General features: G+C 46.3%; 2 protein-coding genes and 1 long non-coding RNA gene across 7 annotated transcripts in view; 1 reads left to right on the top strand and 2 right to left on the bottom strand.

Annotated features, from left to right (window-relative positions):
- Positions 1-16,214, bottom strand: part of LOC131200527 (cytochrome P450 2J2-like) — a 71,014-nt gene that overhangs the window by 4,048 nt on the left and 50,752 nt on the right. The gene's annotated exons all lie outside the window — the stretch shown is intronic.
- Positions 1-16,214, top strand: part of LOC131200523 (cytochrome P450 2J2-like) — a 36,422-nt gene that overhangs the window by 1,695 nt on the left and 18,513 nt on the right. For 2 of the 5 annotated variants that reach the window (XM_058187386.1, XM_058187385.1), the window contains exon 1: positions 12,783-13,073. The exons of 2 other annotated variants lie outside the window; for them this stretch is intronic. In XM_058187386.1, the coding sequence (XP_058043369.1) occupies positions 12,903-13,073 (171 nt within the window). In that variant the 5' untranslated portion in view covers positions 12,783-12,902. Of the gene's footprint in view, positions 1-12,782; positions 13,074-16,214 lie in introns of those variants that run through there. One more of the 5 variants, XM_058187387.1, reaches the window with a different exon arrangement.
- LOC131200531 (uncharacterized) lies at positions 9,604-12,615 on the bottom strand. Its single transcript, XR_009155646.1, has 3 exons — positions 12,366-12,615; positions 11,882-11,952; positions 9,604-10,093 (listed from the first exon to the last, which is right to left on the bottom strand). It is a non-coding gene; the product is annotated as an uncharacterized LOC131200531 (long non-coding RNA).

The raw sequence follows: 16,214 nt of genomic DNA, 5'->3' as shown, positions 1-16,214 counted from the left end.
TAGGGCATCCCGGTCTAGAAAGGGGTGCAACTGGCGCACCAGGCGAACCTGGTAGAAAGCTCTCCTGGAGACGGCCATCAAATGATCTTCAAAAGACAGCCGTTCATCCAAGAGGACGCCCAAGTTGCGCACCCTCTCCATCGGGGCCAATGACTCGCCCCCAGCAGTCAGCCGTGGACTTAGCTGACTGTACCGGGATGCCGGCATCCACAGCCACTCTGTCTTGGAGGGATTGAGCTTGAGCCTGTTTCTCCCCATCCAGACCCGTACGGCTTCCAGACACCAGGACAGCACTTCGATAGCTTTGTTGGGGTGGCCCAGTGTGGAGAAGTACAGCTGGGTGTCATCTGCGTACAGCTGGTAACTCACACCGAAGCCACTGATGATCTCACCCAGCGGCTTCATATAGATGTTGAACAGAAGGGGCGAGAGAATCGACCCCTGCGGTACCCCACAAGTGAGGCACCTCGGGGCCGACCTCTGCCCCCCTGTCAACACCGTCTGCGACCGATCGGAGAGATAGGAGGAGAACCACCGATAAACGGTGCCTCCCACTCCCAATCCCTCCAACCGGCACAGCAGGATACCATGGTCGATGGTATCAAAAGCTGCTGAGAGGTCTAATAGGACCAGGGCGGAGGAACAACCCCTATCCCTGGCCCTCCAGAGATCATCCACCAACGCGACCAAAGCCGTCTCAGTGCTGTAACCGGGCCGGAAACCGGACTGGAACGGGTCTAGATAGACAGTTTCATCCAGGTGTAAGGGAAACTGATATGCCACCATACTCTACAACCGCGGCGGGTTGGAGACCGGACGATAATTACCTAAAACAGCCGGGTCCAGGGAAGGCTTCTTGAGGAGGGGCCTCACCACCACCTCTTTCAAGGTGGCCGGAAAGACTCCCTCCAACAAAGAAGCGCTCGTAATCGCCTGGAGCCAGCCTCGTGTCACCTCCTGAGTGGCCAGCACCAACCAGGATGGGCACGGGTCCAGTAAACACGTGGTGGCATTCAGCCTACCCAACAACCTGTCCATGTCCTCGGGAGCCACAGGGTCAAACTCATCCCAAACAATGTCACCAAGACCACCCTCAGACGTCTCACCTGAATCACCGCAGTTTTGGTCCAGACCGTCCCGAAGCTGAACGATTTTATCGTATAGATAACCGTTAAACTCCTCAGCACGTCCCTGCAACGGGTCATCCCGCTCCCCCTGGTGAAGGAGGGAACGAGTCACCCGAAACAGGGTGGCTGGGCGGTTATCTGCCGACGCAATGAGGGAGGAGGCGTAGCAACGCCTCGCTTCCCTCAATGCCACTAGGTAGGTCCTATTATAGGACTTCACTAGTGTCCGATCAGCCTCTGAACGGCTAGACCTCCAGGAACTCTCTAGGCGTCTTTTCCGGCGTTTCATCCCCCTCAGCTCCTCGGAGAACCAAGGAGCCGGTTGGGACCTGTGCCGGGTCAGAGGCCACAAAGGCACGACACGGTCTAAGGCCCCCGCCGCGGCCCGTTCCCAGGCCGCAACAAGTTCCTCAGCCGTGCCGTGAGCCAGACCCTCAGGAAGTGGCCCAAGCTCCGTCCGGAACCTCTCCAGGTCCATCAGGCGCCTGGGACGGAACCAACGTATTGGCTCCGTCTCCCTGCAGTGTTGAATGGCGGTCAGAAAGTCCAGGCGAAGGAGAGAGTGATCTGACCATGACAAAGGTTCAGTGACTATTTCCTTCAAGTCCAGATCTCTCAACCACTGACCAGAGATAAAAATCAAGTCCAGTGTGCCACCCCCAGTGTGAGTAGGGCCATCAACTACTTGAGTCAGGTCCAAGGCCGTCATGGAAGCCGTGAACTCCCGAGCTGCTGTTGATGACGAGCCGGAAGATGGCAAGTTAAAGTCCCCCATGACTAAAAGTCTGGGGGTCTCAACTGCCACCCCAGCAAGCACCTCCAGGAGCTCGGGCAGGGCAGCTGTCACGCAGCAAGGAGCCAGGTACGCAACCAGCAAGCCCATCTGACATCTATGACCCCATCTCACAAAGAGGGATTCACACCCGGCAATCTGAGGTACAGTGGTCTCCCTCGGCTCCAGGCTCTCTCTAATCACAACCGCCACCCCCCCACCCCTACCCTGAGCCCTCGGCTGATGGAATGCACGGAAACCCGGTGGGCACATTTCAACAAGGGGCACGCCCCCTTCGGTGCCCAACCAGGTTTCCGTAACGCCTATAAGATCCACGGCACCCCCCTGAATAAGATCGTGTATTAGGGGGGCCTTATTGACCACGGACCGTGCGTTGCATAACATAAGCCGAAGGCCCAGGCTCTGAGGGTCTTGACCATCCGGGGAACGGGATAAGTCAGAGGGATCGGGGCACGCAATCGCCTGTAAACATCGAGCGCGTGCCCCCACAAAACGATATGCTCCCCCACTTCCGCCATATCTGCCCCTCCCACTTACCGTGCAAATAGGACCACCCTCACTAGAAGGAACACGCTCCCCCCCCATAACCTCCGAACCTAATAAATAACTGCCGCGAGCACACGCAGGAACTGGCTCCCCACCCGACGGGCTACCCCCAATACCCGCCCTAACCCTCCCACCCCTTAAAAATGCCCTATCTAAAAAAAACCAAAGGCTCTTTTTCTTCGCATGCCACCTCTGTGGATCCCAAGACCCGTCACTGAGGCCGGCCCTTGATAAAGAAGCGGGCCATTCCTGCGAGGCGGGGGCACCTCGCAGGCACAAGAGTTCCAATGCAGAATATCGCATATATGATAACTAAAGACATAAATAGGAGATAGAGGCCGACGAGAGGTAATAATGTCTAGGATGGCAGAGTGTAATGCCAAGTCCAAATGGATACCCATCCTCCGATAAATCTTCAGATGGTGGCTGGCTTAAAGCTGGTAAAAGATGGAATAGTAGGCAGATATAGTCTGATGATAAAATTGTTACTACTCTGCCCAAAACACAGTCCTAAAATCCATGGCCTGAAAGAGATGGTACTTCTCTCCCCGTCAGCGGCGTCACAGACATTTCCAAATAGATGTTTCAGAATAGATGTTTCAAAGTTAGGGCCCCCAGTAGATCACCAATCAGGCTCCAATCATCTTCCCCAAAATTCCAGGAATAATCATGACCCAAGAGTCTCAACCGGCCATGTAAAGTGCATGATGACAAAATGCAGATGACAAATGTTACAATTGACAATGTAACGTTATAGTCCTGGAAGGAAGCTGGCCCAGCTAGGCCAAATCAGGCCGAACTAGGCCAGGACACCTCAGCCCCCTCCCCAGGTCTTTCCACAGAAAGTCTCAGAAAGTCTCATGCGGGGCCACAAGGAGGACCCTTCATAGCCCTTCACCCCAAGCCAAACCTGGGAGAAAACCTGGGAAAACCAGGAAACCAGGAAGACCATCAATTGTGTTGTAAATGTTGTACCTTGATGAACGTATCTTTTCTTTTATGTACATTGAGAGCGTATGCACCAAGACAAATTCCTTGTGTGTCCAATCACACTTGGCCAATAAAAAATTCTATTCTATTCTATTCTATTCTATTCTACAATCTTACCCCGACCTTACAAAGCTCCAATGGTAGAATTGCCATCTGACTATTCCTTTGTAGTTCGAGGTTTATAACCTAAGGGAAGTTCAGACTCTCTTAGTTTTGAAACTAGAAGGAATAAGGATTCCTTGCTTTCCTGTCCAGACCATTATGACCTCAGAACATGTCAGAGGTGGGGATGGTGAGAATCTACAAGTAATAAGCTGCTTTGGGCTCATAGATGTACCTATTCCGAAGGCAGAAACTCTTCCCGTTCAAGGAACTTCTCATCCTTATATAAAAAGTGATTTTTGGGGTTTCCAGTGACGTCACCGCTCCTGCAGGGTGCTCTAACAGGGCACTCTGCGTTAGAAGATTGTAAAAGTCAGTGAAACAGTATAAATCACTGTTCACTGACCTTAGCATACCCCTCGGACATAGGGGGGTTTATGCAGAGCTGTGGGGGAGTGGTAGATCTAGCCAGGGGGTTTGCTCTTAAGAGCGAATTTTTCTGGATTTATGGTCCCACCGAACTTCACTATCTCCAACTTCAAACGTGCTCCTGTTTTTTTCAGGAATAAGGAGTAGGAGTCACTTCTGCTCAAACGCCGGAGAAGACGCCTAGAGAGTTCCTGGAGGTCCAGCCGTTCAGAGGCTGATCGGACACTAGTTAGATCCTATACTAGGACCTACCTAGTGGCACTGAGGGAAGCGAGGCGTTGCTACGCCTCCTCCCTCATTGCGTCGGCAGATAACCGCCCAGCTGCCCTGTTTCGGGTGACCCGCTCCCCCCTTCACCACGGGGGGCGGGGTGGCCCGGTGCAGGGGCGGGCTGAGGAGTTTAACGGTTATCTATACGATAAAATCGTTCAGCTTAAGGACGGTCTGGACCAAAATTGTGGCGATTCGGATGGGGCGTCCGAGGGCGGTCTTGGTGATGTTGTCTGGGATGAGTTTGACCCTGTGACTCCCGAGGACATGGACAGGTTGCTGGGTAGACTGAATGCCACCACGTGTTTACTGGACCCGTGCCCCTCCTGGCTGGTGCTGGCCACTCGGGAGGTGACACGAGGCTGGCTCAGGGATTACGAGTGCTTCCTTGTTGGAGGAGTCTTTCCGGCCGCCTTGAAAGAGGCGGTGGTGAAACCCCTCCTCAAGAAGCCTTCCTGGACCCGGCTGTTTTAGGTAATTATCGTCCGGTCTCCAACCTTGCCCGGCGAAGGTTGTAGAAATATGGTGGCATATCAGTTTCCCCTGCACCTGGAGGAAACTGTCTATCTAGACCCGTTCAGTCGGTTTCCGGCCGGTTACAGCACTGAGGCGGCTTTGGTCGCGTTGGTGGATGATCTCTGGAGGGCCAGGGATGAGGTTGTTCCTCTGCCCTGGTCCTATTAGACCTCTCAGCGGCTTTCGATACCATCGACCGTGGTACCCGGCTGCGCGGGGGGGGGGGATGGGGAGGGGGAGGCCCCGTTTATGGGTGGTCCCCCTCCTACCCCCCCGACCGGCCGCAGACGGTGTTGACGGGGGGGCAGAGGTCGGCTCCGCGGCGCCTCACTTGTGGGGTGCCGCAGGGGTCGATTCTCTCGCCCCTTTTGTTCAACATCTATGAAGCCGCTGGGTGAGATCATCAGTGGTTTCGGTGTGAGGTACCAGCTGTACGCTGATGACACTCAGCTGTACTTTTCCACACCGGGCCACCCCAATGAAGCTATCGAAGTGCTGTCCCGGTGTTTGGAAGCCGTACGGGTCTGGATGGGGAGAAACAGGCTCAAGCTCAATCCCTCCAAGACAGAGTGGCTGGGGATGCGGCATCCCGGTACAGTCAGCTGAGTCCACGGCTGACTGTCGGGAGCGAGTCACTGGCGCCGAGGGAGAGGGTGCGCAATTTGGGCGTCCTCCTGGATGAACGGCTGTCTTTTGATGAACACCTGACGGCCGTCTCCAGGAGAGCTTTCCACCAGGTTCGCCTGGTGCGCCAGTTGCGCCCCTTTCTAGACCGGGATGCCCTATGCACGGTCACTCACGCCCTTGTGACGTCTCGTCTGGATTACTGCAATGCTCTCTACATGGGGCTCCCCTTGAGGGGCATCCGGAGGCTACAGTTAGTCCAGAATGCAGCTGCGCGGGTGATAGAGGGAGCCTCGGGGCTCCCGAATGACACCTATCCTGCGCAGGCTGCACTCCCTGCCTGTGGCTTCTGGGGTGCGCTTCAAGGTTTTGGTGAACGTGTTTAAAGCGCACCATGGCATAGGGCCGGGCTCCTTACGGGACCGCCTGTTCCTACCGAATACCTCTCACCGACCCGTGCGTTCTCACAGAGAGGGACTCCTCAGGGTGCCGTCGGTAGCGACAGTGTCGTCTGGCGGCGCCCAGGAAGGGCCTTCTCTGTGGGGCTCCCGCCTCTGGAATGACCTCCCCAGGACTTCGTCAACTTCGGACCTCCAGACCTTTCGCATGAGCTTAAAACTTACCTATTTATTTGCGCTGGCCTGGGTTAGTTTTAAATTTATGGGTTTTAAATGGGTTTTAGTTTTAAATTTTAATTATGGCCAATTTAATAAGTTTTTAAGTGTATTTTAAATTGTATTTATATATTGTCTATTTTACTTGGCTGTGAACCGCCCTGAGTCCTTCGGGAGAAGGGCGGTATACAAATTTAATAAATAAATAAATAAATAAATAAATAAAAAGGACTTGTTAAATTGATTGATTTTCTAAGCAGACGGGAATTTCACAAGCGTTCGATCTTTGAAGTAGAAACAACACGGCAAGTATACCGACTCCCCATTTGAAATTTGAAACTTCTCTTTGTCTCTGATTAATTGACTTTTAAAATGGCGTCTGAAAGTGAAAGTAAAATTTTTTAGTACAACAAAGTAGCGTTCTTTGTGGATTGTTACAAACGGAGTTCTCTTATACTGAATGGAGTAAAGGAAAGTTGTTAAGTTTAAATTCCTGATCTTTTTGAAGACAGAATGGCAGCTAAACCTTTAAAGCCTTCTGGAAGAAGGGGATCTGAACCAAGTCTTGAGGATATAATGAAAGAACAATTAAAACTTTCTGAAGATAGGCAAAAAGAGATGATGGAGAATTTTAATGCAAAAATAAGAGAAGATATTCTCACGGCAGTTCAAGGACTGAGTAAAAAATTGAGGATTGGAAGAGGAAATGCAACAGATCTCTCAGTCAAATAAGCATTTATAAGACAAAATGCAAGGTGTTCAGAAAAAAGTGGATCAAAATGAAGATCAGGTTGTGATATTACAATATAAACTTATGGAAGGAGCTCTTAGAATCCGTGGTATGCAAGAACAGCAAGGAGAAGACTTAAGAAAAATTATATCAGAAGCATTGGCTGAATTTATTGAAGTGGAACCCCAAGAGGTAGCTTACCAAATTGATAAAATATATAGAGTTAATTCCTGGATCGCAAGACAGAGAAAGCTTCCTCGGGACATTGTGGTTTATTTTGTGAAAAGGACTATGAGAAATCAGATTTTGCAAGTTTCATATCAGACAACTTTAAAAATTGGAGAACAGGAGCTGAAGGTGTTGAAAGAGATTCCTTCCAAGATGTTAAGAGATAGGAAGGAATTTGTTTTTTTTACACAAGAACTTAAAAAACATCAGATTCAATTCAGATGGGAGGTGCCAGTTGGACTGACAGTATTTTATCAAGGAAGGAGATACAGAATTGACACTGTTTTAAAGGCAAAGGATTTTCTTTCTACAGTTTTGAAAGTTGAAACAGAAGTGATAGAAAAACTTCAAGAGATTCAAGAAGGCGTGGTGATCCAAGAGCCTTTATTGCTGCCAGCATTAGAGGAACCACAAGAGCAAAGGGTGACAAGCAATAGAAGAATGGATATTGAAAGTCATTAATTTGGTTGAGATGGCTAAAATCTCAGCTTTTTTAAAAGACAATACGCAGGAAAGATATTTAATTGAATGGAAAAAATGGATTGATTATATACAAAACAGATATCAGATTAAGAAATATCAGATTGCCTTTGAATAATTAGAAAGTTATTTTATTTAATGGGGAGGGGGTTGGGAGATGAAAAGCTTTGGATGAGGTTAATTGGATTGGAAGGGAAAATTTTATTCTATGTTTGGTTTATGTATAACAATACCTTGTGATTGACCAGGGAAGCGGGGGAGGAGGGGAAGGGGTTTTCTGGGAGGAGGGGAAAAAGGGGGGGGGAAATGTTTTTGTTTTTTTAAAACTTTTTCAATAAAAAAAAGTGATTTTGGTTGAATTCTTCAGGTGTCTCCCATTGTTCAGGATCAAGAAGAATGGAGCGCAGGTCTAGGATAATAACGGTCCCCTGTAAAAAAATATATAGAATGAAACAGACCAGTTTCATAATTGCAACAGGTAAAAAAGTACCAATAATATTGATGAAGCATTTAGTTTTTGCTTGCCTTTATGGACCCCCATTTGTACATTTCCAGAGCAGTTTCAGAGAGTAGTAGCTGCTCAATCTTTAGCTTCCTTTATTCCATCCCTTCCATTAAAACAGGGAGCAGGGTGCCTATTTATCACATCAGATTGCTCCAAGAAGTGGACAAAAATTTAGAACTATGCCTTCTTCGACATGACTTGAGTTTAACTCATAGAACCATCTATTACAACGTCCTTCCTGTCGAAGACTACTTCAGCTTCAATCACAACAATACACAAGCAAACAATAGATTTAAGCTTAATGTCAACCGCTCCAATCTCGATTGCAGAAAATATGACTTCAGTAACAGAGTTGTTAATGCCTGGAATACACTACCGGACTCTGTGGTCTCTTCCCAAAATCCCCAAAGCTTCAACCAAAAACTGTCTACTATTGACCTCACCCCATTCCTAAGAGGTCTGTAAGGGGCCTGCATAAGAGCACAAGAGTGCCTACTGTTCCTGTCCTATTGTTTCCTTTTGTTATATCCAATTAATGTAGTTATTACATACTCATACTCATATATATACTTCTATATTGTATAGTTATTTCATGCTTACGTTTATATATATTGTGTGACAAAATAAATAAATAAATAAAAAATAAATAAATAAAAAATAAATATCCAGATATGACCAGTGATGTGATTTAACAATCGCTTCTCCCTACTAACTGGCTGGGTAGGCATGGCTGGGGGGGGGGGATGTCATGTGACTGAGTGGGCGTGACCAATTTGATGTCACTCATGGCAAGGTTGGATGGCACAGGCGGGCCAAGGTGGCATTGGCTGGAGCCTTAGTGCGGGAGCAAAGTGTTCCTGTACTTGCATTTGCACAGCAACAGCATTCTACCTTCGGCGCAGTACATTTGCACTCAAGGCAACCCTCACTTCCTGTTTTTAGGGTGGCTCTTCTCTCACAAAGGCACAACGACAGCCTTTGTGGTCATTAATATCATGAGAAAGGCGGGGCTGGATGAATCAAAAGTTGGAATTAAGTTTGCCAGGAGAAATATCAACAACCTCAGATATGCAGATGATACCACTCTAATGGGAGAAAGTGAAGAGGAACTAAAGAGCCTCTTGATGCGGGTGAAGGAGGAGAGCGCAAACGTTGGCTTGAAACTCAACATTAAGAAAACTAAGATCATGGCATCTGGCTCTCTCAATTCCTGGCAGATAGATGGAGAAGAAATGGTGGTAGTGACAGATTTTATTTTCCTGGGCTCCAAGATCACCGCAGATGGGGACTACAGTCAAGAAATTAAAAGACGCTTGCTCCTGGGGAGGAAAACTATGGCAAATCTAGACAGCGTACTAAAAAGCAGAGACATTACCCTGCCAACAAAAGTGCGTATAGTCAAGGCCATAGTTTTCCCAGTTGCAATATATGGCTGTGAAAGTTGGGCCAGAAGAAAGGCTGAGTGCCAAAGAATGGAGGCCTTTGAACTCTGGTGCTGGAGAAGACTCCTGCGAGTCCCTTGGACTGCAAGGCGATCTAACAAGTCAGTCCTAGAGGAGATCAACCCTGACTGCTCTTTAGAAGGCCAGATCCTGAAGAGGAAACTGAAATACTTTGGCCACCTAATGAGAAGGAAGGACTCACTGGAGAAGAGCCTAATGCTGGGAAAGATGGAGGGCAAAAGAAGAAGGGGACGACAGAGGACAAGGTGGCTGGATGGAGTCACTGAAGCAGTTGGCATGAGTTTAAATGGACTCCAGAGGATGGTAGAGGACAGGAAGGCCTGGAGGAACGTTGTCCATGGGGTTGTGATGGGTCGGACACAACTTCACAACTAACAACAACAACAACAACAACAACAACAACAACTCTTTGCCAATGTCCCTGCAAGAGGCATAATAGAATAACAGAGTTGGAGGACTTCTAGTTCAACCCTCTGCTCAGACAGGAAACCCTATACCAATTTCAGACAAATGGCTGTCCAATCTCTTCTGATTGCTTACCTTTTCCTCTCCACTGTTTGAATCTTCTGGCTTCCCATACTCATGTACAAAAAAATATGCCTGCCTGCTTGGAAAGTCTGACAAAAATTTCCCCAAGCAGCTAAAAGGCATCTGAAGGGCGTTTCCGCAAGGAGTCCTAGAAATCAAAGAGAGTTTCTACTTTGCTGAGCAGACAGAAAAGCCCTTGTATATGCAGCCATTCTTATCAATAACACCTGAGGCTACGACCCTCAAACCGGCTCTTTCTGGGAGAGTTTTAGTCTCACCCCAAATCAATTCCACCTTATTCCCTGAGTTTAGCTCTCTCTTTATCTGTTGTACTTCCATTTTGTTTGGATTTAGCTGGAGCTTGTTTCCCTTCACCCAACCATTTATCAAGTTGGGTGGTAGGGAACATTAAACAGGGGAGTCGTGACATACTGATGTCATTTTGCTTCCACACTCTGCTCAGCCATCATCAATCACCAAAGCATATATAACCTTCTGTAAATAACCAGTGTCGTGTCCCACTCCTCCTCTGGCGGCCGGGTCGGGGAAGTCCATATCAAGCGTGGCCACAAAGCCTCTGCAGCTTTGCCAAAGTTCTGTCAGAGTTCTCAGGGCAGGCAGGAGACCAGGGTGTGACTTCAGCAATCCAATTTAAACTTTGCCTGACTCAAAGAATGCCAGACAGCAGATCCTTTATATAGGCCATGGGGTGTGGCTCCATGACTCAGCACTTATCCAGGCCTGCCCCTCCCTTCCTTTTGCTGACGTCGCCTCTCCATTCTCTGGAAGCGTGGATCTATCCACTGCATCGTTTCGTCCCCAGCTGCCGGCAATTCCAGCTCGTGGCTGGCTTCAGGTGCACCTGCTATCAGGGGGAGGTTTGTTTGCTCGGTTTGTCCGGGCATGGTGCCAGAGCTGGGGGCAGGAGGCATGCCAGGACATTCTTCTGCACTATCAGTCTCTGGCTGAGATAACAGGAGATGAGAAGAGCCCGGCTGCGGAGAGGGGGGCGAGCGAGGCACAACAACCAGATAACCTTCTGTACATAAGTCTGTGGAAATCACCTTCTAGTTATAGTCCAACAGAAAGGACTGGAACCACTGTTCCCACAAAAACCAACCCCACCCAATGGCCCAGAGGGCTAATTGGTCAATGAAGTGAAAGTAACTGATGAAGCCAGGAGAATTATCTCTTCCCACATCAAGTTTCTGGCATAGCTCGTTTGCCAGGAGAACCAAAACAGATTTAGTATCATCGGCAGATAAAGCTGCAGTTCAAATGGCCAGTTTCTTTCAAATGCACCGGGAGCTGTGAGATGTTGCTTTCTTCATTACCTGCAATATTATAAAATGGTCTATAATAATAAACCAAAATGTGATTTAATTCTACTAGTAAAAAGTGACACTGACGTTGTAACTACCCAGGCTACTGTATTTCCATATTTTATAAATCAGTCTAGCTTCACAATTGATGAGATGTACAATTCCCTTGGTGCATTCCATCCAGACCTATCTGTTATCTGAACTGGACTATTTTGGTGGCCCTTCATCCCTGAACAATAGGGTCTGAAGAAGGTCATCCCCAATTATTGCAGATGTCCATAGCAATAAGAGTTATGCAAAGCTGGTTCTTCTTCAGAGAGGAAACAAAATATCAAAGCCCAACAGTATTTGGGGCAGATCCATGGCAGTCACAAAGCAAAGCTGACATCCTGGGCCTTTCCTGAACTGACAATCTGAGTGTGAATATTGAAATCCCTGAGGAAAATAGATGAAATGTAGCTCAATGCCACATTAGCAGTTACTATTATGCAGTAGTGGGATTCAACAGGTGTAACAACCGCTTCACTGAGCGCGTGCTTCGTGCGAGCATGCTTGCTTCACTCGCATGTGTGCCACAAGTGCGTGGTGCATTTGAAAGCAGCTCTAAAACTTACCTTCTACTGCAGCCCTGGTGAGTAAAACAGCTGAGGCGTGCCAATCCACTCTACCGCGCCAATCAGCTGGGCTTCAAACAAAGGAAATATAGGTCAGTATAGCGCAGGGGCGGGCGAGCGAGCCCACCTAGTCGTCGGAGCGAACCAGTTCACTCTCAGCTGATCGTCGGAGCTACCGGTTCATCCAAACCAATTCTAATAGGCCGAATCCCACCCCTGCTGTTAGGTGGCCAGGTATAAAGGCGTCCCATCCGAAGAGCATGAATGGAGTAAAAGGGAGAAAAACGCTCCAGACACTGAATCTGCTAGAAGTTACCGAGATTCAGCATGGAAATCTATTTCATCTGTTACAAATCTTTTCATGTTGCCTCTCTGATGGGATCTACTCTGGAGAATCCATTATTATTCCCTTCATGCATGCTCTGCCTCACCTGCAGTTCAGGGTGCATGTGTGGGAGAGCAGCTAGCAAGAATTGAGACTCACCCGTTGAAGGCCTTGAGTTTCCAGTTGCCTGAAGGAATGAAAGAACTCAAGGAAGTCCCGGTTGTAAAAATGGCAGTGCATCCAAACCCTTATAAACTGTGTGCTATTCCAACACAGGCTTAAAGTTAAAACACCATAAAAGCATACAACTAAACACAGAACAATTATTCAGTATGACAAATGTTTCATATATTGTATATACCTATTCATTTAATATTGTGTTTTGCTTCTATTTACTCAATACTGAAACTTCTTCAACCTATTGTTGGGTTTACACAAGATATGGATATGTATGTTGGCATGGATTATTTTCAATTGTGCACATGGATTAAGCAGCTTGTCTGGGCAGATCATTTTTAGACAGGTATTTCAAAACACCTACAGCTCTCTACCTATAATTTGATCATTGCTTGCCCTTTAACAACTGTGCTTGATCTGATAACATCCTGCTCGCAAAGGACCAATGCTCATTAGACAGAGCATTAAAAGACATGTTGCCATTCTCTTCCCATGGCGAAATAAACAGCCAGCAGGACAATGATGGCGATGGGGACATTTCTGTTTGTTTTGCTGCTTGCTCTGCTGAGTCTCTTCTTCTTCAAGCAACTCTGGTCCCAAAGACATCTGCCTCCTGGTCCTTTGGCTCTACCTCTCATTGGGACCTTGTGGGCTTACGGGTTTTGGCTTCGCGAAGATTATTTCCGTAAGGTATTTCATTCTAAATAATCAGCAAGTCGTATACCAAATAATACTCAATTGTTTTCTTTGTACTATAGCTATAAACAAATGTATTACCCTAGTAAAATGGACGAGGAATTTAATTAATTAAGTGCTAGTGATGATGCTTGATTATTTACGTACCTCATCAAGCCAGAATATTCAAGCTGAGACCTGCTCAATGTTATTTCACGGAGCAATCTTGAAAGAAACTTCACAGAGCAGGATCGATATTTTAGAAGGCAGATTCTAGTTCAATCTTACTAAGAAATGTTTAAATAATGGAATGAATTCACAAGAATTCACTGCTCAAATGAGATTAGCATTTCCTCTTTGCAGATGCTTTGTTTTGTGTTCCTGCAGTGAATAACGGGTGGAACCTGATAGCTTAAATCAGCAGTCACCAACCGGTTGTCCGTGGGCCACAGACAAATTATTTGCATTTTTTATATTGCACTAAATCAAGGGTCCTCAAATTATGGCCCCTGGGCCGGATATGTGCAATGAACATTTGTATTGCTGCAGAGTCTCCCCCCTCGGGGTCTTCTGGTGTGGGTCGGAGGGGGCAGAAATTCCGACTTGTGGTCTCCTTCAGCCTCCTGGTGTGGGGCTTTGGGCGAAGGCTGGAGGGAAGTGCCGCTGGTGGCGAAGAGCCGGAGGGCCTTGTTCCAGTGGGACTGCATCGTGGCCTGGAACTGGCTGACCATCTCAGCCCGCTGAGCCTCCAGATACCAGTCCCTGGCCTTGCACTCCCACAGGTCTTTCCTCTGCTTGGAAAGCCTATGCTCCTAGTCCTGAGTGAGGTGCTTCTGCTGAGCCTCCTTCTCGGTCAGATCCAATTTGAACTGAGCTGTTTTGCCAACTCTTTCTCGTGGTGGCTGCTTAGCTCCAACAACTGCTTCCTGTTGGGGCCCTAAGGAGCCTGAGTGGGCAGGTGAGGAGTGGCTGTGGTTGTCTTCTTTCAGGTTCCACTTTTCCATCAAAAAGTCAGAGGGAAAAGAACCATCCAATTCAATATGTAGGCTACAAAACCAAAAAAAATACAGGAGCAAAGATTGAAGTTGCTGATGCTATAGAACTATTTTGGAATGCTAGAATAATACACGAACATCACGATTCTATTCTCAGTGAAGGACCAAAAGGGTTTTCTTTAAACCAATATATCACCAAGAAACAGTTATACAGTAATACACAAAAAGTATACACAAACATTGTCATAAATAAAACAACATATCATGAAGAAAATATATATATATATATATAAGTAAAAAAGATATGCATCAGCTATATTAATTTGATATAATGAAGGGAACAATAGGACAGGAACGGTAGGCACTTTTGTGCTCTTATGCACGCCCCTTATAGTCCTCTTATATGTTTATATAGTTTGTATATTTGTATAGTTTGTATAGAGATTGTTTTGCCCTTGTGGACAATCTTAATTCAGGTCACAATACATCTGATGAAGAACACTAGATTAAGGCACAACAAAGTCTCTAAACTGTTCTGTCAACATAAAATCACTTGGACAGTTCAGGAGTTGATGGCTGAAGAAAGCAGAGGGCAAAGAGGTTGAGAAAGCCTTTGAAAAACAAAATGGACTGCTTAAAAGATATGAGTGCCAGACAAACTGTTTGTCAGGCCTGGAAGCCATCTTGTACATTGGATCTGCAGGCCTGCCACAATTAGTGCTGTGGGAAACTGGGAGGGGGGATTGTATGGAGCTGGGGAGATATATAGTCAAAATAAAATTCCTTTCTATTTATTTTTATTTTATTTTATTTATTTAATTTTGACATAACAATATATGTAGGTATCATACAAAAAGATTATATAATATATAGACACATATATGAGTAAATATAAGGAGGTATAAGCATATATATATATAGGAAGAAGAAAAGAAAAACAATAGGACAGGAACGGTAGGCACGTTTGTGCGCTTATGCACGCCCCTTATGGTCCTCTTAGGAATGGGGTGAGGTCAATAGTAGAGAGTTTTTGGTTAAAGCTTTTAGGATTATGGGAAGAGACCACAGAGTCAGGTAAAGTATTCCAAGCACTGATGATTCTGTTACAGAAGTCATATTTTCTGCAATCTAGATTAAAGCGGTTGACATTAAGTTTAAATCTATTGGTTGCTCTAGTATTATTGCAATTGAAGCTGAAGTAGTCTTTAACAGGAAGGACATTACAATAGATGATTCTGTGAGTTAAACTTAGGTCTTGTCGAAGGCGACGGAGTTCCAAGTTTTCTAAGCCTAGGATTTCAAGTCTGGTGGGTTAAGGTATTTTGTTGTTTTCAGAGGAATGGAGAACTCTTCTTGTAAAACATTTCTGGACACATTCAATTGTATTGATAGATGTGGTGAGGATTCCAAACAGGTGAGCTGTATTCTAGAATTGGTCTAGCAAATGTTTTATATGCTCTGGTTAGTAGTGTGGTGTTTTTGGAAAAGAAGCTACGCAAGATTAGGTTTACAACTCTTAGAGCTTTTTTTGCTATGTAGTTGCAGTGGGCTTTGGCACTTAGATCATTTGACATGAAAACTCCAAGGTCTTTAACAGGAATGGGGTCATCTGTAAGGTAATGTCCATCTAGTATGTACTTAGTGTTTGGGTTCTTTTTTCCTATATGTAAGACTGAGCATTTGCTGGTTGAGATTTGGAGTTGCCAAGTTTTAGATCAAGCAGTTAGATGATCAAAGTCTTTTTTACTGATAGATGTATTGTCTGTGGTGTTAAATAGTTTGACATCATCAGCAAAGAGAACACAATTACCTGAGATATGGTCACAAAGATCATTAATGTATAGTATGAAGAGTGTTGGTCCAAGGACGCTGCCTTGAGGGACGCCACTCTTGATAGGAACAGGATTTAATAGAGCATTGCCAATTTTGACCACTTGTTGTCTCTTAGACAGAAAAGCAGATATCCATTTGTGAAGGGGTCCTGAGATGCCATAGGATTTTAGTTTTAAGAGAAGTTTATCGTGTACTACTGAGTCAAAAGCTTTGCAGAAGTCTATGTAAATTGCATCTATTGTTTTGCCTTGATCAAGATTTGTAGTCCATATGTTTTTACAGTGGAGAAGTTGTAAGTTACATGATAATTTTTTCCTGAAACCAAATT

Source organism: Ahaetulla prasina, chromosome 6, assembly GCF_028640845.1.
Source record: "Ahaetulla prasina isolate Xishuangbanna chromosome 6, ASM2864084v1, whole genome shotgun sequence".
Classification (NCBI taxonomy): Eukaryota; Metazoa; Chordata; class Lepidosauria; order Squamata; family Colubridae; genus Ahaetulla; species Ahaetulla prasina.
The sequence above is the reverse complement of the archived record's forward strand: the minus strand, read 5'-3'. Positions and strand labels throughout refer to the sequence as shown.